This window comes from Phocoena sinus, chromosome 1 (assembly GCF_008692025.1).
Source record: "Phocoena sinus isolate mPhoSin1 chromosome 1, mPhoSin1.pri, whole genome shotgun sequence".
NCBI lineage: Eukaryota > Metazoa > Chordata > Mammalia > Artiodactyla > Phocoenidae > Phocoena > Phocoena sinus.
This window is the reverse complement of record NC_045763.1, coordinates 32,557,860-32,582,501: the sequence shown is the minus strand read 5'-3', so window position 1 is coordinate 32,582,501 and position 24,642 is coordinate 32,557,860. Positions and strand designations below refer to the sequence as shown.

General features: G+C 49.1%; 1 protein-coding gene across 8 annotated transcripts; it reads right to left on the bottom strand.

Annotated features, from left to right (window-relative positions):
* Positions 1–12,094: 12,094 nt before the first annotated feature.
* MFSD2A (major facilitator superfamily domain containing 2A) lies at positions 12,095–23,692 on the bottom strand. Of its 8 annotated transcripts, XR_004346983.1 has the most exons (15): positions 23,434–23,655; positions 21,874–22,005; positions 20,534–20,658; positions 16,847–16,970; positions 16,658–16,736; positions 16,135–16,292; positions 15,590–15,680; positions 15,350–15,471; positions 15,043–15,126; positions 14,415–14,498; positions 14,209–14,321; positions 13,622–13,765; positions 13,355–13,531; positions 12,845–12,970; positions 12,106–12,572 (listed from the first exon to the last, which is right to left on the bottom strand). XR_004346983.1 is itself a non-coding variant. In XM_032613599.1 (14 exons), the coding sequence occupies exons 1-14, from the start codon at positions 23,524–23,526 to the stop codon at positions 12,509–12,511; spliced, it is 1,590 nt and encodes a 529-aa protein (XP_032469490.1). In that variant the 5' UTR covers positions 23,527–23,692; the 3' UTR covers positions 12,095–12,508. The 8 variants fall into 8 exon arrangements, 7 of the variants coding, with proteins under 7 accessions (XP_032469490.1, XP_032469511.1, XP_032469500.1 ...); XM_032613599.1 differs by lacking the exon at positions 12,845–12,970 and having other exon boundaries at positions 12,095–12,572; positions 23,434–23,692; XM_032613620.1 differs by lacking the exon at positions 12,845–12,970 and having other exon boundaries at positions 12,095–12,572; positions 23,440–23,692.
* Positions 23,693–24,642: the final 950 nt, after the last annotated feature.

Below are 24,642 nucleotides of genomic sequence, written 5' to 3'. Positions count from 1 at the left end.
AACCAAGAAAACTGCAGTGGGGATGAAGGGGATGGAGATCAGTTCCTCAGCCCTGAGACACGACTGTTACTTCTTCATCCCTATGCCCATCCATGCCCCTCCGTCAGCAAGCTCTCCTCTAAACTGTTCTTGTATTCTACAAATTTACCATTTACCCCCTTTAAAAATTATGATGTATTTCAGACATACAGAGGCTATAAGGACTAATATAATAAACACCTGTGAAACCACTACCCTGTTTAGGAAATAAAGCATTAATACTGAAAAAAAAAAAGAAAGAAAGAAAGAAACTGATAATTTGGAGGGAAAACAAAATTAACTCTAAGTGTGGGAGTGAGAACTAGATTCCATTCTGCTTCTGTCTCTGGTTGGCTGTGTGACCTTGTGTGACTCCATTGCCCTCTCTGAACCTGCGGGCTGCCCTGGGTGGTTCCCCTACCTTCCCCATTACAGATGTCCTTTGAGGCTGCATGGGGGTCCTAAGGGAAAGGTACTGGGTTGAGTGACTGCGGTGACTGCCGTGGGAGACAGAGAGACTTCAGGCCTCATCTCTCATCTCTGATGAACCACTATAAGGGCAGACAGTCCTGCCCCCTCCTTGCTTCTCTGACCCAGGTCACCCCCAAGATATCCCAGACTCCCTCCAAGCTATCCAGGCCATATTGGATCACCTTGGAGTGGGGACTCACTCCACCCACCCCAGGTCATTTTCAACAAGATCTCTGCCAGACAGAAGGTAATTTCCTGGATGGGTGAGCAATCAGAACTTACTCATGGCTGGGCCACTTTAGGGCTTAGGCCTCACCCCGGAAAATGGAAAGCACTTTAGGCCATAGCAATCGGGCACTTCCTTGATTGCCCTGGAGATGTGAGCCCCACCCTGCCTCTCACAGCTGCCCTGGAGAAAAAGAGGGAGGACCTAGAAAGCCACAGGAGCAGAAACAAGGGAAGCCAGAGGCCAGGGACGCTGGTACAAATTGTTGGACTGCTTGCCTACTGTCTAGAACTTGTCTCAGTGGATCTGGAACATCGATGGCCATTCTGATCGCCTCGACCACCTTTGAGAGAACCCCCTTGCTCGTATCAAAACGGTCCCTTTTGGTCCTTTGCCCTGGACCTTTGACATTCTGGACTAGTTCTGTTCTCACTTGTGGCTGAATGTAACATGTGTACAATAAATCATCTCTTTTGCTGTCTTAGCTGAAGAAAAAAAAAAAAGAGGGAGGCTCTGGATCTCATCCAAAACACCCAGTCCTAAACCTTCCCTGGTTCTCTACCGCCTCTGTCATTGCTGCTGCTTTCTTCTCCCCTCTCCTGCCCCGCTTCTTGGGGTTACAAATGAATTTTAGCAAGTAGGAAATTTGCAGACACGGAATCTGCAAATAATGAGAATCAACTGTATGTTGCACTGGCGGGTACTGGAGTGACCTCTGAGTCAGCCTGGAAAAGTCAGGGAAGATTCCCAAAGAGATGAGACTTTGGCTGTGACCTGAAATACAGAGCGGTCTAGACAGGGGGTCTGTGACCAAATAGGTCATGTGGTGTAACAGAGAGCTATTTTTTTCCTATTCCTAGGTAACTTGTTGCTCTCATAAGTGTGGTCTTCTCTTTCCCCTTATCTTCTAACTTAGCACTGGACAATAGAACTTTGTGCAATGATGGATATGTTCTATAATTACATGAATACAATAGCCACTAAGCACACGTGGCTATTGAGAACTTAAAATGTAACCAGTAGGACTGAGAAACCGAATCTTTTTTCATTTAATTTTAATTATTTTGCATTTAAATTCAAATAGCCACACATGGTAGTGGTTATCATGTCAAACGATGCAGTTGTTTTGTTTTTTTAACATTTTTATTGGAGTATAATTGCTTTACAATTGTGTGTTAGTTTCTGCTTTATAACAAAGTGAATCAGTTATACATATACATATATCCCCATATCTCCTCCCCCTTTTGTCTCCCTCCCGCCCACCCTATCCCACCCTTCTAGCTGGTCACAAAGCACTGAGCTGATCTCCCTGTGCTATGCGACTGCTTCCCACTAACTATCTATTTCACATTTGGTAGTGTATATATGTCCATATATACACTAGCACTCTCTTACTTTGTCCCAGCTTACCCTTCCCCCTCCCCACGTCCTCAAGTCCATTCTCTAGTAGGTCTGCATCTTTATTCCCATCTTGCCCCTAGGTTTTTCATGACCTTCTTTTTTTTTTTAGATTACATATATATGTGTTAGCATACGGTACTTGTTTTTCTCTTTCTGACTTACTTCACTCTGTATGACAGACGCTAGGTCCATCCACCTCACTACAAATAACTCAATTTTGTTTCTTTTTATGGCTGAGTAATATTCCATTGTATACATGTGCCACATCTTCTTTACCCATTCATCTGCTGATGGACACTTAAGGTTGCTTCCATGTCCTGGCTATGGTAAATAGAGCTGCAACGAACATTCTGGTACATGACCCATTTTTTTTTTTTAATAAATTTATTTATTTTATTTATTTATTTTTGGCTGTGTTGGGTGTTCGTTGCTGTGCGCGGGCTTTCTCTAGTTGTGGAGAGCGGGGGCTACTCTTCGTTGCAGTGCACAGGTTTCTCATTGCAGTGGCTTCTCTCGTTGTGGAGCACGGGCTGTAGGCACATGGGCTTCCATAGTTGCGGCACATGGGCTCAGTAGTTGTGGCTCACAGGCTCTAGAACACAGGCTCAGTAGTTGTGGCACACGGGCTTAGTTGCTCTGTGGCATGTGGGATCTTCCCAGACCAGGGCTCAAACCCATGCCCCCTGCACTGGCAGGCGGATTCTCAACCACTACGCCACCAGGGAAGCCCACATGACCCTTTTTGAATTATGGTTTTCTCAGGGTATATGCCCAGTAGTGGGACTGCTGGGTCGTATGGTAGTTCTATTTCTGTTTTTTTAAGGAACCTCCATACTGTTCTCCATAGTGGCTGTATCAATTTACATTCCCACCAACAGTGCAAGAGGGTTCCCTTTTCTCCACACCTTCTCCAGCATTTATTGTTTGTAGATTTTTTAATGATAGCCATTCTGACTGGTGTGATATGATATCGCATTGTAGTTTTGATTTGCATTTCTCTAACGATTAATGATGTTGAGCATTCTTTCATGTGTTTGTTGGCAACCTGTATATCTTCTTTGGAGAAATGTCTATTTAGGTCTTCTGCCCATTTTTGGATTGGGTTGTTTGTTTTCTTGGTCTTGAGCTGGCTGAGCTGTTTATATATTTTGGAGATTAATCTTTTGTCTGTTGATTCGTTTGCAAATATTTTCTCCCATCCCGAGGGTTGCCTTTTTGTCTTGTTTGCAGTTTCATTTGCTTTGCAAAAGCTTTTAAGTTTCATTAGGTCCCATTTGTTTATTTTTGTTTTTATTTCCCTTACTCTAGGAGGTGGATCAAAAAAGATCTTGCTGTGATTTATGTCAAAGAGTGCTCTTCCTATGTTTTCCTCTAAGAGTTTTATAGTGTCCAGTCTTACATTAAGTCTCTAATCCATTTTTAGTTTATTTTTGTGTATGGTGTTAGGAAGTGTTCTAATTTCATTCTTTTATATGTAGCTAACCAGTTTTCTGAGCAACACTTATTGAAAAGACTGTCTTTTCTCCACTGTATATCTGTGCCTCCTTTGTCATAGATTAGTTGACCACAGGTGTGTGGGTTTATCTCTGGGCTTTCTATCCTGTTCCACTGATCTATATTTCTGTTTTTGTGCCAATACCATATTGTCTTGATTACTGTAGCTTTGTAGTATAGTCTGAAGTCAGGGAGTCTGATTTCTCCAGCTCCATTTTTTGCCCTCAAGGCTGCTTTGGCTATTCGGGGTCTTTAGTGTCTCCATACAAATTTTAAGATGTTTTGTTCTAGTTCTGTAAAAAAGGCCACTGGTAGTTTAATAGGGATTACGTTGAATCTGTAGATTGCTTTGGGTAGTATAGTCATTTTCACAATATTGATTCTTCCAATCCAAGAACATGGTATATCTCTCCATTTGTTTGTTTCATCTTTGATTTCTTTCATCAGGGTCTTACAGTTTTCTGAGTACAGGTCTTTTACCTCCTTAGGTAGGTTTATTCCTAGGTATTTTATTCTTTTTGTTGCAATGGTGAATGGGATTGTTTCCTTAATTTCTCCTTCTGATCTTTCATTGTTAGTGTATAGGAATGCAAGAGATTTCTGTGCATTAGTTTTGTATCCTGCAACTTTACCAAATTCACTGATTAGCTCTAGTAGTTTGCTGGTGGCATCCTTAGGATTCTCTATGTATAGTATCATGTCACCTGCAAACAGTGACAGTTTTACTTCTTCTTTTCCAATTTGGATTCCTTTTATTTCTTTTTCTTCTCTGATTGCTGTGGCTAGGACTTCCAAATCTATGTTGAATAATAGTGGCGAGAGTGGACATCCTTGTCTTGTTCCTGATCTTAGAGGAAATGCTTTCAGTTTATCACCATTGAGAATGATGTTTGCTGTGGGTTTTTCATATATGGCCTTTATTATGTTGAGGTAGGGTCCCTCTATGTCCACTTTCTGGAGAGTTTTTATCATACATGGGTGTTGAATTTTGTCAAAAGTTTTTTCTGCATCTATTGAGATGATTATATGGTTTTTATTCTTCAGTTTGTTAACATGGTGTATCACACTGATTTGCATATATTGAAGAATCCTTGCATCCCTGGGATAAATCCCACTTGATCATAGTGTATGATCCTTTTAATGTGTTGTTGGATTCTGTTTGCTAGTATTTTGTTGAGGGTTTTTGCGTCTATATTCATCCATGATACTGGTCTGTAATTTTCTTTTTTTGTAGTATCTTTGTCTGGTTTTGGTATCAGGGTGATGGTGGCCTCATAGAATGAGTTTGGGAGTGTTCCTTCCTCGGCAGTTTTTGGAAGAGTTGAGAAGGATGGGTGTTAGCTCTTCTCTAAATATTTGATAGAATTCACCTGTGAAGCCATCGGGTCCTGGACTTTTGTTTGTTGGAAGATTTTTAATCACAGTTTCAATTTCAGTGCTTGTCATTGGTCTGTTCATATTTTCTATTGCTTCCTGGTTCAGTCTTGGTAGGTTATACATTTCTAAGAATTTGTCCATTTCTTCCAGGTTGTCCATTTTATTGGCATAGAGTTGCTTGTAGTAGTCTCTTAAGATGCTTTGTATTTCTGTGGTGTCTGCTGTAACTTCTCCTTTTTCATCTCCAATTTTATTGATTTGAGTCCTCTCCCTCTTTTTCTTGATGAGTCTGGCTAAGGTTTATCAATTTTGTTTACATTCTCAAAGAACTAGCTTTTAGTTTGATTGATCTTTGCTGTTGTTTTCTTTGTTTCTATTTCATTTATTTCTGCTCTGATCATTACAAACTTTGGGTTTTGTTTTTTCTTCTTTCTCTAGTTCCTTTCTCTAACTTTCCTTTAAGGTTGGATTGTTTATTTGAGATTTTTCTTGTTTCTTGAGGTAGGCTTGTATTGCTATAAACTTCCCTCTTAGAACTGCTTTTGCTGCATCCCATAGGTTTTGGATCGTCATGTTTTCATTGTCATTTGTCTCTAGGTATTTTTGATTTCCTCTTTGATTTCTTCAGTGATCTCTTGATTATTTGGTAAGTGATTGTTTAGCCTCCATGTGTTTGTGTTTTTTACGTTTTTTTCCCTGTAATTTATTTCTAATCTCGTAGCATTGTGGTCAGAAAAGATGCTTGATATGATTTCAATTTTCTTAAATTTACCGAGGCTTGATTTGCTACCCAAGATGTGATCTATCCTGGAGGATGTTCTGTGTGCACTTGAGAAGAAAGTGTAATCTGCTGTTTTTTGGATGGAATGTCCTATAAATGTCAATTAAATCTATCTGGTCTATTGTGTCATTTAAAGCTTGTGTTTCTTTATTAATTTTCTGTCTGGATGATCTGTCCATTGGTGTAAGTGAGGTGTTGAAGTCCCCCACTATTATTTCCTCTTTTATAGCTGTTAGCAGTTGCCTTATGTATTGAGGTGCTCCTATGCTAGGTGCATATATATTTATAATTGTTATATCTTCTTCTTGGATTGATCCCTTGATCATTACCTAGTGTCCTTCTTTGTCTCTTGTAACATTCTTTATTTTAAAATCTATTTTATCTGATATGAGTATTGCTACTCTAGCTTTCTTTTGATTTCCATTTGCATGGAATATCTTTTTCCATCCCCTCACTTTCAGTCTGTATGTCCCCAGGTCTGAAGTGGGTCTCTTGTAGACAGTGTATATATGGTTCTTGCTTTTGTATCCATTCAGCGAGCCTGTGTCTTTTGGTTGGAGCATTTAATCCATTCATGTTTAAGGTAATTATTGATACGTATGTTCCTATTACCATTTTCTTAGTTGTTATGAGTTTGTTTGTGTAGGTCCTTTTCTTCTCTTGTGTTTCAAACTTAGAGAAGTTCCTATAGCATTTGTTGTAGAGCTGGTTTGGTGGTGCTGAATTCTCTTAGCTTTTGTTTGTCGGTAAAGCTTTTGATTTCTCCATCGAATCTGAATGAGATCCTTGCCAGGTAGAGTAATCTTGGTTGTAGGGTCTTCCCTTTCATCACTTTAAGTATATTGTGCCACTCCCTTCTGGCTTGTAGAGTTGCTGCTGAGAAATCAGCTGTTAACCTTCTGGGAGTTCCCTTGTATGTTACTTGTTGTTTTTCCCTTGTTGCTTTCAATAAGTTTTCTTTGTCTTTAATTTTTGTCAGTTTGATTACTATGTGTCTCACCGTGTTTCTCCTTGGTTTTATCCTGCCTGGGACTCTCTGCACTTCCTGCACTTGGGTAGCTATTTCCTTTCCCATGTTTGCAATGTTTTTGACAATAATCTCTTCAAATATTTTCTCTGGTCCTTTCTCTCTCACTTCTCCTTCTGGGACACCTATAATGCAAATGTTGTTGCATTTAATGTTGTCCCAGAGGTCTCTTGGGGTGTTTTCATTTCTTTTCATTCTTTTTTCTTTATTCTGTTCCATGGCAGTGAATTCCACCATTCTGTATTCTGGGTCACTTATCCGTTCTTCTGCCTCAGTTATTCTGATGTTGATTCCTCCTAGTGTATTTTTCATTTCAGTTATTTTATTGTTCATCTCTGTTTGTTTGTTCTCTAATTCTTCTAGGTGTTTGTTCTTTAATTCTTCTAGGTCTTTGTTAAACATTTCTTGCATCTTCTCGATCTTTGCCTCCATTCTTTTTCTGAGGTCCTGGATCATCTTCACTATCATTATTCTGAATTCTTTTTCTGGAAGGTTGCCTATCTCCACTTCATTTAGTTGTTTTTCTTGGGTTTTATCTTGTTCCTTCATCTGGTACAAAGTCCTCTGTCTTTTCATTTTGTCTCTTTCTGTGAATGTGGTTTTCCCTCCACACACTGCAGAATTGTAATTCTTCTTGCTTCTGCTGTCTGCCCTCTCTGTATTGATTTTTGTATGTTAATTTTATATCCCATATCCTTATGGACTTTTCTTGTTTAGAGGAGTTTTTCAGTTGATTCACTTGGGTTCTCTTGGAATACAATCATTGGCAAATAAATATAATTTTACCTACTTTCCAATTTTATTTCTTTTTTTATCTAATTGCATTGGCTAATATCTCCAATGAAAGGTTACATAGTAATAGTGGTGATAGTTCATATCTTTGTTTCTGATTTAGTCGAATTTCTAAGTGTGATTTCTTCCTTTTTTTATATGAAAATGATACAAACAGGTGACAAATGAATTGTTTTGTCCCCCAAGCTTGCTCCTCCTCCAGTGCTCCCTCTATTACGGAGGGAGCTCCTCTATTGCTCCCTCTCTGTTCCCCAAATTAGAAATCTAGGCATTGGACTTCCCTGGTGGTACAGTGGTTAAGAATCTGGCTGCCAATGCAGGGGACGTGTGCTCGAGCCCTGGTCCAGGAAGATCCCACAGGCTGTGGAGCAACTAAGCCCGTGCACCACAACTACTGAGCCTGTGTGCCACAACTAGTGAAGCCTGCATGCCTAGAGTCCATGCTATGCAACAAGAGAAGCCACCACAATGAGGAGCCCTCTCATCACAACGAAGAGTAGCACCCCTTGCCTCAACTACAGACACCCCATGCACAGCAATGAAGACCCAATGCAGCCAAAAATAAATAAATAAAATTATTAAGAAAGAAAGAAATCTAGACATCACCTTCATTTCTCTCTTTCCCTCTCCCTCTCTCACCCTTTCTCTGTCAACTATCCAGGCCAAACAGCTGCCAAATCTCTCTTCTTTCTGTTTCCACTACCACCACCTCTGTCTGGTACTCTTCATTACCCAGGAACATTTCAAGAGCAGCCTCTTCATTAGTCATCCTGCTTCCACTTCCACTTCCTTCAATCCTTTCTCCACAAAGCAGATGATACAGTCTTTCTAAACTCTTAATCATCATATGGTTCCCCTACTTAAAACTTGTCAATGGCTTCTGTCTGCTCTTAGGATAAAGAGAAAAATCCTTTTGGTTCACAAAGCCCTGTGCCATCTGCCTCTGCCTACACTTTTTTAGAAATGTAAATCAATTTTGTAGAAATGTAAATCAATTTTTAAACCTCTTCAGTGGCTTTGGCTGCTCTCAAAATAGAACTGAAACTCTCACTGTGGGCTGCAGGGCCCTGGGTGAGCTGGTTCCCACATAGCTCTCCAAATCCATGTCACACCATCTACCCTCTCCTTCACGACTCTCTGGCTGCACAGTGCTCTTTCAGTACCTCAAATACACTAGGTTCTTTCCTACCTCTGGGTTTTTATGCTAGCTGTCACTTCTACCTGCAATACTTTCCCCCAATCTCTTCAAATGTCTGTCTAATTCTCCTCCTTTGTGATCTGATTCAAACATCACTTTCTCAGAACATTCTTTCCTGAGCACCTGATTTAAAATAACCTCCAGATAAAATAAATAAAGTAACCTCCACACCATTTCCCTCTATTAGTGCACCCTGCTTATTTCTTTTATGGTGCTTATTGCAATCCGAAATTATCTTATGTGCATGTCCATTTATTTGTCATTGGTCCCCACTAAGAAGGTAAGCTCTGTTTTGTTCACCACTCTATCCTCAGAGCCTAATCGATGCATGACGCATAATAGGCCCATTATAAATATTTGTTGCGTAAATGGATAACCAGGGTCCTAGAGCCAGTCAAGGACAGATCCGGAAATCCTTCTTTGCAGTGTTAAAAGGTGTTTCCCCTTTCTGCCAGCAGGTGGAGTCAAAGGCACATCTGGTCCTCAGCAGGGGTGGAGTGGAGGGGTACGTGCTTTGCCTGGCTGAGGGCAGGACAGTGAAGAGGGAGAGGCAGGGTTTGTTGTAGTGTTGCTGGATCCAAGCGTAGAGGAAGTCAAGGTGGCAGCGTCTCCCGAAGGACAGGAAAGTATGAGCTGTCCAGAGGCACCTGGAGCAGCCAATGATCCAAGGAGTCCCTGGGATCCCAGATCGCTTTCCCACTTCCCCCACCTATCCAGCCTCCTAAATCACACCCCCAAGAGTCAGCAAACGGTCTTTGAGGAGAACCACTTTCTGTGAACATGAAACTGGAGAAGCAAGGGTTTTCAATTCTAAATCCCCAAGGTACAATGGAGGGAAACTGAGACCGGGGAAGCCTCCTAGTGGGTCAGTGGGAGTTGGGTCTGGCTGACAAAGCCCTCTCTAGTCTTAGCTCATTCATTCAGCTCCACACGCCCCACCCCTCCCCTCCATGCCTGGCCCTGGGCACCGTGTGGGCGACCATGACGAGGGCATGGATTCCCAGAGCTGCCCCAAAGACGCAAGGGACAGGCATAGCTTTCGAGAGGCATGCTGGAGCAAAGGCACACTGGACCAGTGTCTACCAAGGGGACCAAGGGCCGGAGGTGTGTTCCAGGGCCAGGCAGGTGACCTGCAAAAAGGGCTGCATCTAAATCTAGAGCTGGGGAAGTCGGCAGGGGTCTTGGATTTCCTCCTGAAGACAATGGGGACTCAAAGGAGTTTCTAAACAGGAAATCTACTAGGTTATCTTGGATAGCTTGCGGAAGGAATCAAATCTGATTTGAGATCAAATCAGTCAGCCAGTGAGGATGCTGGTATAATCATCCAAGGTGAGAGAAGATAAGACCTGAGAAGTAATTGCAGGAATGGGAAAGAAGTAAGCTTGGGTGGTTTAGGAAATTTCTCTTTTAAAGATGGGATTTGGTGGTTATTGATCAGAGTGGAGGGAGAAGGGAGGTGTGAGTGGAGGGAGATGGGAGGTGTGAGTGGACCTCTGCAAATGTCATCTTGGAGTCCTTGAACGCTCCAGCTACGGAAGTCAGACCAGAGCAGCCTCTGACCCTGAGGGCAGCTCCAAAGGCAGCAGCAGGACCTGGCTTGGTGGTGGCAAAACTACTGAATGGAAATGTACCTACCTCACTCAGAGGGAAGTTAGGAGGACTAATTAAATTGATATTTACTAAGTATGTGTAACAGTGCCTGTTATTAACACTATAAATTTTAAAAAGTGGTTGAGGGCTTCCCTGGTGGCGCAGTGGTTAAGAATCTGCCTGCCAATGCAGGGGACACGGGTTTGAGCCCTGGTCCGGGAAGATCCCACATGCCGCGGAGCAACTAAGCTTGTGCTCCGCAACTACTGAGCCTGTGCGCCACAGCTACTGAGCCCGCGTGCTGCAACTACTGAAGCCCATGCACCTTAGAGCCTGCACTCCGCGACAAGAGAAGCCACCGCAACGAGAAGGCCACACACTGCAACAAAGAGTAGCCCCCGCTCGCCACAACTAGAGAAAGCCTGCAGGCAGCAAGGAAGACCCAACGCAGCCAAAAATAAGTAAATAAAATTTTTTTAAAAAGTGGTTAAGTAGAACTTCATCCAAAAAATGGAGCTCCAACTCAAAAAAAAAAAAAAAAAAAGCCCCAAACCCAAAGTAAAAACCAAGCCTAAAGAGTCTAAGCATGCCTCTTCTCTGGGCCTCATTTATCCATCTATATAAAAAAAAGAGGTTGGATTGGTAGCCTCTTGATCCTGCCAGTGTTGCTTTCTTCATTTTTTGGAGTTTCATCTAAGTGTGTAAAACGCAATGACTTGGGGCTTCCCTGGTGGCACAGTGGTTGAGAGTCCGCCTGCCGATGCAGGGGACATGGGTTCGTGCCCCGGTGTGGGAAGATCCCACATGCCGCGGAGCGGCTGGGTCCGTGAGCCATGGCCGCTGAGCCTGCGCGTCCGGAGCCTGTGCTCCGCAACGGGAGAGGCCACAACAGTGAGAGGCCCGCGTACCGCAAAAAAAAAAAAAAAAAAAAAAAAAACCCAATGACTTGCTGAGGCAAGTTCCTACCAGCGTGTGAGGGCAAATTATTAAATTTTCAGGAATTTTGCAGGACAGAACAACTGCTAGTAACTTGAAATTGGCTATAGTGAGAATATTTACAGCTTGGAAATAGGCAAATGCTACAAACTAGGCCTTCCCCACCATCCTCCTCCCCGCCACCAGTGGTGAGACCCCCCTCCCCTCAACCAACACATACACCCAGCTGGGTACATTCCCGCCTTCCAACACTGTCATTATCAGTGGTGGAGGAAGAATCACAGGCCTCTGGAGACCCCACAGGGGCCCAGTCACAGAGTCTGCCCCAGCACAGCCAGCACCACATGCTCAGGCCAGCCTAGCGTGGGAAGCAGAGCATGCGGGCCTGAGCAGAGCAAACTGGCCGCTCTCAGACACAGGGGAGCAGTGGATAGTGGTTAAGGCACTAGTCTCGAAGACCTGGGATGTTACTCCAGTTAGGTCTCTTCTGGCTGTGTGAGTTTAGCTAAGTCCCTCTCAACACTGGGGCTCAGTTTCATCATCTTTAAAATGGGGACAGTCCTGACCTAGCAGGATGGTTCCCAGGATTAAGTGAGAACATCGGCAAAGTGAGAGGAAAGCTTCCACACCTGGGCCTGGTACAGACAGGTGTTTAGTAAATGTTAGCTGATGCTGTTATCACACCTCCACACACATTCTCGCCCCCCAGGGCACCTGCGGCTGAACACTCCCTCACTCTCTGCACCTTGGCGCAGAACGGCTCAGTGTCAGGACAAAGACAGAAAACAGGCAGCTCCGTTTCCCAGCTTTTATGAAAATTAATAACATTAATAGCTCACAGACATATACAAACACAGACTGCTATGTACATGGTCATTAAGTTATTAATTAGTCTCTGTATAAAACGTTTCTACATTAGTGTCCCGGGCTAGGCCCGATCAGTCCTCGTGGTATATTCACAGTAGCAGCCCCTGGGCTTGGCCCCTGTGGGGGGCAGAGGGAGGCTGGTGGCTGTATAAACAGCCCGCCTCACGATGGGCACAGGAGGCGTCCTGAGTCGCTCACTCTTGAGTCTTTGGCTCCCTTCCTGGCATCTGGAGACCAGCTGTTCAGTGAGCAGGCAAGCAGGCCCAGATTCCTCATCTGGCCCGGTGACCCAGGCCCTGTGCATGGTGGCTTCGGGCCACCCAGCAGGCCCTAGAGGATTCTGGCTAGTTCTGTAGAGTCTGTGTCAGAGCAGCCCGAGCTGCTGGCCTCTTCCCTGCAAAAGCCAGAGGAGATGGGCTGGAGGAAGCACCCTTACCCACCTGCTTGTTCCCCGCAGGATCTTGGCTCTGAGGTCTTAGCTCACTGCCAGGCTGGTCTAAATCACAGGACGTAGTTTGCTCACTCCCACTCTCAGCCCAGAAACTGCTGGTAGGTTTGTTCGCTGTTCTTGCAGCCCACAAGGCACCCCAAGCCCCAGTACCACGCCCTGGCCTGGGCGAGCTGAGCTGGCACAACTCACTCCACCCTGCCCTCTGGTCTCCGCACCTGAGGTCCTGCACACCAGGAGAGCCGTGAAGAGTGTGGGCTCTGGAGTCAGAACACCAGGGCTCAAACCCCAGCTCTGCCCCTTATCACTTGTCACTCTTCCTGGTTAAGCCTCAGTGTCTTCATCTGCGGAGTGGGAATCATAGGAATCTCTGACACCCAAGGTTGTTGGACGACCATAGGAGATCACGAGTACATTCTCTAAAATGTAAACTCCTTGAGGGCAGGGATTTATCTGTTTCATTCACTAGAGCAATGCCTGGCACATAGGCGTCCCATTAAGTACTTGTTGAATGAATAAATGTAAAACCACTCAGCCCGGGCAGGCAGCCTGTGTTCAAGAAATGTTAACTGCCACGGTGATGAATCAGCTGGGGGAAAGGGCAGAGGAGGAGCTGTCCAGGGAAGATGTGTGGAAGGCAGATCTGGCTTTGGCCCCAGGAGGCACTAGCCGAGGGCTTAGACTGGATGATGTCCCCTCGTCCACCTCCCTGTCCCTTCCCCACTCACCTCAGGGCCTGCAGGGCCTTCTTGTTCTGCCGCCGCTTCTCCTCGTCAATGGGGTACAGCTTAAAGAGCAGCAGGCCTACGAGGATGAGGACTATGGGAGCCATGGTCACCAGCATCTTCAGTGTGAACTTGACACGTGCTGGCTGGGAGCAGCCACGGGTCTGGTACCCAGTAAAGCTGTGGGACCCAGTGGTTAGGGGAGTGGTGAGGATGGGGCACCTGGGACCCACCCCTGCCCAGCACTGCCCAGACTCCCACCCCACTCACTCCAGACTGAGGGTGGAGATGCCCAGGGAGACTCCGGAGGCAAACTTGGTGAAGAAGACATAGAAGGAGAAGAAGATGGGCTCGGTCCCATGGATATGGGGCTGCTTCAAGTGGAAGTCATCAATGACGTCAGGCAGCATGGACCTGTACACAGTGGTGGCAGCCGTGAGCACCCTTCCACCTAGCAACCCCAGACCTCCACTAGCCCATGTGGTCCGTGTCAATAAGAGTAGTCCTCTGAGAGTTTGCAGTCTCACAGCTCACACACAGTTCAATGAGGAGTGGGCAGCTTCATGTGAATAAAAAAAGACGGCCCCTTCCTCCAAGATGAAGTAGCCCCAGATCTAGTTGCTCAGCTAGGCAGGTATAGAGTGCAAAGATCTAAGCCCCCATTTCCCACCCTGACTAGATGTGGTTGTGCAGTTCACAACCTGTACAACTGTACTGGGAAGACCTGCCCCACCCCCAACCTGGACCCACAGAATGGCCTGCAGGGAGACAAGCCCCACAGGATTCTCCCTAAGGAGCTTCAGAACTGGGGGGTAGGAGGCTGGGAAACATACCCAGCTGGGCCTATATATACTTACCAGGGTAGTAAGAAGGCAGCTGCTACACTGATGCCAGCTGCCACAGCTACCACATATGTGACAATCAGGTTACTCTCCATGAGGGCCACCAAGATGAGAAATGGCACTGCTGACTAGGGGAGCGGGCACAGGAATACGAGTCAGCTGGGAAGCTCCCGTCAGTAGCCCCCAAGTCAGCCCAGGCCCTGTCCTTCAGCCCCACTCACTGAGATCCCAATGTACACAGCCATCTTCTTGCCAAACCGGGTTAGGAACCACTGCCAGATGGGGATGGTGACTGTGGCCGAGAACTGTGGATGGGCAAAGGGGGAGGAGAGGGAAGTGGGTTAGAGCCATGGAATACCCCCTGCTCTTTCCAGGACTCTAAAGGTGCTCCCAGCCCTGCTCAAGAGACAGATGACATCATCTGGACAGTTGAGGACAGGCACCCGATGGCTCTTCAGGGGAGCTGAGAGCGAGTCCCAATCTCGTCTCCTGCCTTCTCTGAGCACAGAGCTCCGGAAGTTCTGGCTTCCAACACCTTTGCTTTTGCTATGCTCTCTACTTGAACATCTAACCCCAAACCCTTTCTTCTTTTTCCCCCAGTGTAATTGAGATATAATTGACATATAACATTGTACTAGTTCAAGGTGTACAACATAAAGATTTGATATATGTACCCAAACTCTTTCTTTCATCGTCCTACCTAAGCAGTGGTAGGTCAGATCCAAAGGTTCTGAGAAGCCTCCCTCATCCCTCATGACCTTGGGCCAGTCTGGGAAACGTCCTCTGGCTATCCAAAGAACCATCTCGCAGCCTAAGCCACTTCGGCCACCCTCGGGGCCCCACACGCACCATGATGGCCAGGAGCAGATTCTGGAATTCGTTACGAAAACCCAAGGTGTAGGTGCAAAACAGAGCGAAGTTCCCCTCCACCAGCTGGGGGACAGGAGAGCGTGGTGGGAAGGAAAGGTAAGGAAACAGGTGATGTAGTTGGGGCTGAGCCTCCATGACATTCCCCTTCCTCCAGGGACCCCTGCTCACTCCGCCTCCATTCCACCTGTCCCTCGGGCTTTGTCCCATCCTGAGTCCGAGGCCTACCCCACCCCTCGTTCCACATACCCCCTCCCGCCCGGGCTGAGCATATCAGGGCCCGACTCACCATGAAAGCCAAGGAGGTGAAGAGGAAGCCGGCAATAAGCTTGATGTACGGGCCATGGCTCATGACCAGCCGGAGGCCCCGAAAGAAGGGCATCGGCTTGGCCTGCTGAGTCTCGTAGGGTTCTGGGGGCCAGAGGGGACGGTGAGGCAGGAGCAGAGGCCCCTCCCCAAGCCTGAGGCCCAGGCAAAGGGACAAAACCACCCCACGCTGGGGCCTGCACCCCTCCCCAGGACCCCTCACCTCTCTGCTCCCGCACGCCCAGGGTCAGGATGACAGCACAGATGACATAGATGGAGGCAATGACCCCTGCCGCCAGTAGGTATGCGTTTTGCTGTAAAGAGGGGAAAGGTGACATAGAGAAACAGTCAGTCTGATTTCATCCCAGCTCCCAGCAGCTCTACTCAATGACCTTGGATCAGTCCCTTCTCTGGGGGCCTCACTGTCTCTATCCGCGAAATGGGGAAATCAGCCTGCACCTGCTGTTGCTTCCCAAGGCCAAGTCCAGATGAACAAAAGGTTAAGAAGGCCAGGCTGTGGAGTCTGAGAGCCCACAGTTCAAATCTCCCCAAATCTAGTTTCCGCAACTCACTAGCTCGATTACCGTGGACAAATTATTTAGCCTCCCTGTGCTTCAGTTTCCTTATCTGCAAAGTGGGCACATTAACACTTTGTATAACAGATGCCCAACATTTACAAACACTAGCCTTTATTAATATTTTGAGGATAATGGCAAAATCACCCCATCGTTCCTCACCTCCCCCACCCCTGCCCTGCCAGGGCCTTACCGTTTCTCTGAGTGAGGTGGCGCTCTGCGTGCGATTGACACCTTCCAAGGCTACTGTAGAGGCATTGGCGTCCTGGACACAAGGTGTATGTGCTTGGCCCACAATCTGCCCCTGGATTGCTGTGCCCAGCACTGTACCTAATACCTCCACGGTCATCCCTGAGCAGGAAAAAGCAAGTCCTTTTGAGGGGCCGCACGGCTTGTGGGCCCCCAGGGAGGAAGGTCGGATGGATATAAGCCCAGCTCTAGCCACAGGTGATAGTAGCAGCTCCAGATAGGACGGTTACTGGGTACTGGGGTAGATGGCACCTTGGCCTAAACTCATGGCCTCGCTACGTGAGGACCTCTCCCTGGTCCTTCCACCTCCCTGGTCTCACCAGAGCAATAAGTTATTTTTAAGATGGTTTCACACCCACTCCCAAGAGCAGGGAGCTGGGCCCACAAGGGAAGAAACATGGTAGGAGGGTCAGGGAGTGGAGACCCTGGGTCCCTGGTGGGGGGCTCAGTGGGCTGGGGAGACTTACGATACGCAGTGGCAGAATCCCGCTCACTCTGTTCCGTGCTGATAAACATGGTGAGAGCTGAGTAGGGAACGTGGAAACACTGGCATGGAAGAGAGGCCCTCGGCCAGTCAGACGATGGACAGACAGATGTGGCTTCGGGCACCAACCCCGGAGGCCCCAGGGACTTCCCGCACCCCTGCCCATACTCACCGTGACCAGCGTCTCAAAGAGGCAGTAGAAAAGCAAGTACCACAGGGTCTGGCCCTGTTGGAAGTCAGGCACGAACCAGATGAGGAAGTAGGCGATGATGGCCAGGGGCGTGGAGAAGATGATCCTGAGGAAGGGGAGGGTTTGAGTGGAGGCAGGATGCCAAAACCCCAGGATCAGGGCCCAGGCTGGACTGCTCTGCAGCCTCACAGGGTGCCCGGCAGGAAGGAAATTCCTCCCCCTGGATGTACCCGCCCCAGGGTCTCTGGGAAGGGACTGATGGCCCAGCCCAGAAGGGCACACTGAGGCAGGGCCCCCAGCCTACAATCCTGAGCATGGGGTATGAGGTCAGACCCTCCTGAGTCTTGCCTGCATCTCCCCAGGTGTGAAGGCTCCAAAGACAGGGGCTTTCTATGGGCTGAGGGGCTGAGAATGCAGGCCAAGACCTCAGATGGTGGGGCAGGGAGGCAGTGGGGGAGGAGAAATCCCAGTGGGATCTCACCCATGTGTGCATACACAGGAGCGGGGGAGGCCAACTCCAGGTGAAGGTGTTGCTTCTGGAGCAGCCAGAGGGGAGGACTGGGCCCAGTGCCTCCCCACATGTGAGTCCCACACCATCCTAGTTAGATCTCAGGATGGTCCAACTTCACGGCATCAGTATAGAAAGGAAGCAGAGAACCATGGTGAAAAGGCCTTTGGAGCCGCACTTCCGGGATCCAGTTCTGGCTCTACAAGTAACTATAAATAACTTGGTCTTGGGCACGTTATTTAACTTTTGAGGTTCATTTTACCAAATTATCGTTTACAAACGATGATAGTAATAGCACCTACCTTACCTTCAACATTTACTCAAGAAATATTCAAGTGCCAACTCTGCGCTGAGCGCTATTCTAATGACTTGGGACGTATCAGTAAACAAAACAGACAAGTCATTGCCCTTGTGGAATTTACATTCTAGTTGGCAAACAAAAAATAAACGTAAGATATATACTATCCAGCCTTAAAAAGGAATGAAATTCTGACACTTGCTACAACATAAAACTTGAAGACCTTATGCTAAGCGAAATCAGCCTGACACAGAAAGACAAATCTGGCATGATCCCACTGAGATGAGTCAAATTCACAGACAGAAAGTAGTTGGTTGCCAGGGGCTGGAGGGGAGCAAGGAATGGGGGGTGTTAGTGTTTAACGGGTACAGAGTTTCCGTTTGGAACAAGTTCTGGAGATGGTCGCAAAACAGTGTGACTATACTTAATGTCACTGAATTGTACACTTGAAAATGGCTAAAATGGTAAATTAAAAAATTTTTAAATAGTGTATTCTACCACACACCAAAAAAGCTACATAACATAGTAGACGGTGATTAAGTGCTGTAGAAAAAAGAAGGAAAGCAGGCTAAAGGGGATTGGGAGTATGTGGGTACAATTCACAACCAGGTGGCCAAGGTAGCCCTCACTGAGAAGGTGACCTCTGTGCCAGGCCTCGAATGAGAGGAGGGAGTTGGCCTGGCAGAGCTCGCGGGGCAACAGTGCTCAGGTGGGAAATGTGCCCCAGCAGGCCTGGGGAGTAGGAAGGAGGCCAGGGGGCCAGAGAGAGTGGCGTGAGCATGGGAGATGGAATTAGGAAATGAGGCTGGACAGGAAATGGGGTGCCAGGTCATGCAGGGCCCAGTAGGCCATTGTAAGGACTTTGGCTCTATTTCACAGGGTTGAAGTAGTTTTGAGACTTAAGTTGATATTAAAATGTAGAACAGTTCTTGGGACACAACAAGTGTTTGCTGTGATTATCACACCAGGAAAGCTCAGCGGGAGACTTCAGGGAGCTGCCGAGAGCACTGGGCTGGGAATCAGACCTCAGATCCATCCCTGCTGCATCTCCCATGTGACCCTGCTGACACTCTGCCTCTCAATGGGTGGCCGGGAACTCCAGGAAAGTGTTCCGTCAGAGTCTTCCTCGTCTGAAACGGAGGATTTAAATGCTGGCTGAGGGCAGGGACTGGTCTGAGGCCTGGGAGAGGGGGCCCCAGGGCTCAGGAGCCCTGGAAGGCCCAGCCTCTTTCTACACCGAAAGGAGAAGGGGTGCCAGGTCCCAGGTCCTAACGGGGGTGGATGAAGAGGAGGGCCATGTACATTACACGGCAGCCCTCAGCATGTGCTCAGACAGGGGTGGGGGTACCACTCAGAGGTATCACCAGGAGTTCTCACCCTGCCAGCTGAGGCCATGTGCTGAATCACAAACCAGCCTGAAGGGCCCTCAGCTACTTCACCAAGCTGGTTGCCGCACGTGCCTGCGTGGGCGAGACGTCCCCAGACCTCACCTCCCAAAGGGAGGGCTTCCTCTGCTCTCCCGCCCTTGCTCTACCCCACCCCTCCCAAATCCTCAGAGAACCAGGGCTCCTCTGGCAGCCTTCACCAAACACTCCATCCGAGCAGCCGGGGCTGTGGAACCAAATGTGCTGGGAGTAACCCGGGCTGCTGCTGTTACTGCTGCTGCTGCTTCAGGCTGGCCGGGGCAGCTGCCTGCCATTGGCTGTGTCTTATGAGGAGATGTGGCAGCTCAGCCCCGCCCGAGTGGCTGCCAGGGAGGCGGGTACAAGGCCCAGTCTCAGGGGCTGGCTCACCGGGAACCCCAGCAGCCTGTGCAGGTAAGGCAGACTCTCCTGCCCACTGGCCCTGAAGCATGGATCAAAGGCCCCAAGCTGGGCCTTTGCCAGGGGCTGGCGGGATTTCAGTGGGAGGGGGACCTCGTGGGAAAGGAAGCTGTGCTGGGGGGCAGGGACTGTGGGAAGAGCTTTGAAGGCCTTGAAGGCCGGAGACCAGGTATGGGCGCCCCTGGGGCAGGAAGGCGCCCACTCGAGCCTGGATGGGCTAGAGATGAAAGGGGCATGTCCCCCCCCCCCCCCCAACCACCAAGCAGGATGTCCTGGAGGGAACCAGAGCTCTGGACTGTCAGCCTGTCCCTTGCGCCTGCCTTTGCCATCTGATCTGTAGCACCACCCCCCTCCCAGCCTTGCCTCAAAGCCTGAGGCTGAGGCGTGTAGGCTCTGTGTCAAAGGAAAAGGTAGTTCTCACGGTCCAAGGAGCCAGAGGTTATGCTGTCCCTTCTGGGTTGTACCTTCCATGCTTACCCCTCCACCAGGAGCCACTCTGCAGGGGTGCCAAATTACACTTAATAAGTGCCAGAAATGGTTCTAAGCACGTTACGTATTAAAAAATTTAATTCTCACCACAACCCTGTGAGACAGGCATAATCATTATCCCCACTTTGCAGGTGAAGAAACTTGAGGCTGAGATGTTAAATGTCTTGCCTAAGGTCGTACAGCTCTAAGTGGCGAAGTCGGTATTCAAAATGAGGCAGGCCGGCTCCAGAGTGTAACCTTTCAACGATTATGGGAAGTGATGGAGCGGGAGAAGTTAGAATTCCAGCTTCATGGAAGGGAAAAGGACCTTGGGGAGGAATGGGGCCTGGGCCAGGGGAAGCTGCTCAGTCTAGCAATTCGGCCAGCCTGGGTATGAACTGGCAGGAGTTCCAATGCCCATGCCTGGGGCAGCTGAGACCTTGCTGGGGTTTTTGCATCATTCCTTCTCCTCACCCCCCAGCCTGTGACAAACCATGTGGAAGGACCACGGGGTAGCAGACATGTCAGAAGCCCCGCCTTCTACCACCTCAGAAGGAGCATTTTCTACTCACCAGGGCATAAGGCGGCCTAGACGGGTCCAGGGGGATTTGCTAATGCAGAAGCCCACCAGGGGGTCTGTGATGGCATCCCAAGCTCGGCCCACAAACAGGATGATGGAAGCAGAGAAAGGATCCACCTGGGATGGGAAACAGGCAAAAGATGACTTCCTCATCCTTCAACTGATGGGCAACATCCACCCTCACTGATGGGCAAAGGCAGGGCTCCCTCCCCACTTCAGCCTGGCCAGTAGGACCCTGTACTGCTCCCACCCAGGCCTTAAGCATCATCACTTGCCTTGTTAATAATGACAACAACAGTTTCCCAACAGAAGTAGCACTGTGTGTCTCCTTGGAAACTTTCCCAGATATTTCCCCCTAGGTCCTCCCCTTCGCTGCCCTTGAAAAACACTCCCATCAATTAGAATGAATCCAGAATTCAGTTCCTTGCCTCCCTCTCACAAGCCCCAACCACCTGATATCAGAAATAGCATTTGCTAAAAAAAAAAAAAAAGAAAGAAATAGCATTTGCTGGGTCACCGCAGTGGCCCTCAATTTCCCCATCTGTATAATGGGGTTATGATCCCTATCTTACAGGGTCAAGCTCTATCTTGGATGTGAAAAAGAAATCAATAGAAAAAATGTTGAAAAAGTAGACTGTTACTATCACTACCCATTCAAGCTATCCTCCTCCCCCCAAACCTTCTAGGCCTAAATAGACAGGTTTTCTGGACTCTTCCTCATCCATCAAGGCTCTACTATTACTATCACTCCAGGAAGCTGGAGAGGCCTCTCCCACACTGCAGTTTCCCCAGTCTGACTTTTCTAACTTTTTACATTTTGACAGCAGGTTTCCCATATTTGCATCCCATTTTGGGCCTGGTCCATGGGAGTTGCTCAAAAACTAGCTGCTTAAATTAAGTCATTTGTCTTTTCTGGGGCTTAGGGTTCCCCATCTATTAAGTGAATACAAGATACCTTTCTTGCAAAGTCACCAACCCCTGAGCCAAGCCAGCTACTGCTGTCCAGCTGGGGGTATTGTGTGCCAGTCTCTTCTAAGAACATCACAGCGGGCTCCATTCTATCACACCACCGCCTACCCCTCCAGGCTCTGTTGCTCTTGCCAGGCAAGGAGGAGTGAGCTGACCTTGCCAGCTAAGACTCCTGGGGCAGAGACTCCCCTTCTGGATACTCTCCAAAGCCTTCTTGTTTCTCATCCGCTGTGACTCTGAGAGGCAGGAGACTAGGGATTCCCAGTCCCATTTCACAGATGGGGAAACTGACCCTACCCTGGAGTCCGTAGTCTCTCCCACCTTGGGGTGATGGAGGAGCCCTAGCGGGCTCAGCTCACTCACCTGAGCTACATCCAACAGGTAGATCTGCAGGAAGAACCCCAGGGCACAACCTGTCACCTGGTAGGGGGTCCCCCCAACTGCATAGCAAAGTTTGTTGCAAATGGACAACTGGTTTTTCTTCTTCGACTCCTTCTGGGAAGAAGAGGAAAGAATGAAAAGAGATCCACAATCCTGGCCTTCATCCTGGAAGTTTCCAGAGACAGGAAACTCTGGAACTTTGCCAGGAGGAACAAGTCTGCCTTGCCCTATTCCCACCCAGGGAGAGCTCACTTCCCACAAGAAATGAAAGGTATTCTCTGTTCTTAAAAATCTGGAAAAGGGGAATCCATACTGAGGAAGTAGCCCCTAAGCCACCCCACCCCAGACCCAGATCCTTATCAGCTCGTCTTCACTTAGTGACTCCCCCCAAGGCCTCAGTTCTGTTTGTTTCCAAGTTGGAGAGGGAGCACGCTCCAGCAATGGACCTGTCCCCACCTGGCACCTGCTGCCACAACCTGAAAATCCTCTTGCCGCCAAGAGCTGTCTTCTGGCTTCTGCCCTGGTTCAGAGGCTAGTGAACATGCCTACTGGGTGAGGGTTCTAGAGATCCCTAAGGGCCCAACCCAGCTGGCTCTAGGCCCAGCTGTTCCTTCCATCTGTCACAGAGCCTCCCTGGCCCCTGGAGGCAGCCAGACCTTCAGGCAAACCCAGGAGCTGTCCTACCCTCCCTCTCTCCCTGTGCCCCTCCCCCAGTTCCCAGAGGATCTTGGAGAGGGGAGGAAAGGCCTCTAGGTGCAGGGCTGGACCCTCTCTGGGTGGGGCACTAGGGAGGTTAAGGTTGCCCAGGGAAAGTAGATTACTCAAACATGGGAGCAGCATAATTGCTTTCCCAGGCTTCTTCCAAGGATCGGTTAATAAAATTAAAACGAAAAGGCAGTCACCTCCTAGGCAGATATCTTTTGCCTGGGATCCCTCCCTGGGGCCGCCTGATGTCACTGGGCCCTTCATTATGTCCAGAGAGCTGGGAATGGGGCCGAAGGTCAAGACGCGCAAAGCGCCGCGCGCGGGCCCACAGCTACACTGACACAAACGCCTGCGGAATGCGGCTCCTTTAAGAGCAGAGCCCTTGCTCTTATGAATGAACTTGAGCGGCCCTCACTGCGGAGTTGAGAAGCAGGCGTAGCATGTGGGGGTGGAGAGCAGGGGGATGAGAGATTTGGGACCAAGTTGGGTTTCCCAGATTTCTGGGGTCTCTCTGGCGTCTAGGGCAGCAAAATTAAGCGTCCGGTCACAGAGGAACGGAAACCGACTAGGCAGAGCGGAGCCGGGCACAACGTGGAGCCACCGGTGGGGCCGCTCCCCAGAGACACCCAGAGTGGGGGGTGGGCAAAAGGGGGCCAGCGCTTACAAACCTTCTCCATCACTGCCTGCCTCCAGGGCACCCCAGGGCCCTCTCCTGCCTCTGGGTCCTCCTGTTCCCGGCTTAGCCCAAGGTGTCCCAGAACCAGGTTTATCCCGTGACGCCCCAACCTCAGCCTGCCGCCCACCCTTGACCCTCCACCCGGAGTGCCCGGCCCTCACCTTCACCTGGACCGGGCGTTCACCGGCTTGGAGGATGCCCGTGGGCAGCAGCCCCGCGGCGGAGCCGCTCTCGGCGCCCTCTCCTTTGGCCATGAGCCGCGGGCCACGCCGCCCCGGGCCGGGAAGCCGGGATGTTCCTCTGCTCCGCGATGTTCTTCTGCTCCGCGGGCCTCCGCTCCGCCCGGGCTCGCGTGGTAGTTGTAGCCGCCGCCGCCGCTACGAACGCCGCTGACTCGCTCACTGCACTCCCCACGCGCCTCTTAAAAGGTTGGGCCCTGCCCTCTCTAACTGGCCAATCCTGGAGCTCTGCTACACCGCCGCCAGCCAATCCTGGAGCCCGTCGGTCCTCCCGCCGGCCCAAACCCCTCTGCAGCTTGTGCCACCAAGCCACGTTCTCCAGCCTGGAGCCCGCATCCGGCTGCGCGTCTCCGCGCGACCCCGGGGTTAAAGCCGGAGACCCACTTGACAAGCACGAGGAACTGAGGTCCGAGGCTACAAGTGACCTGCCCGAGGTCCCCCAGAGTGAGTTCTACCTGAGTGAGATCTACACCCCAAGACTTCCCACCCCCAGGCCTAGGAAAGGCAGAGGCTTGGAAACCTACAGCCCCCTTTAACGTCTGGAGTCAGTTCGAGTCTCCCTCTGCTCCAAACCTGGAGCATATAGCGCTGACACTTTCCTAACCGACACCCCTCACCCCTCCTCCAAGACGGACCATTTCTTCTTCCCGACATTGGCATCTGTGGGGCCCTCGCGATGGGAGAGAAAGACGAGGCAACGCAGTCGCAGTCGCTGCTGGCAGGAAGCTCCTAAGTTGTGGAGAGGAGTCGGGACCACAGCCATCAGCACACAATGATGATAACAGCGGCATTTTACGGAGAGCTCCCTCCATGCTTAACATGATCTAATTCAACCCTCATAACCACCGCGTGAGGGTGGTGCTATTATTATCCCCATTTTACAACTGATGGAAGGAAAACTCAGAGAAATGAAACAGCGCTCATGTGGCAGAGGCAGGCCTATAAGGTTTTGCCCCATTTCACATCCTTCCCTCTCCACAGCCCTGTGCTATCCCTCTCAGCAAAAATTATGAGAAGGCTAAACCAGTCTCCCCAAGAAGAAGCCCTGGGAGAAGGAATTCCCTGGCGGTCCAGTGGTTGGGACTCCGTGCCTTCACTGCCGAGGACCAGAATTCAATCCCTGGATCCCTG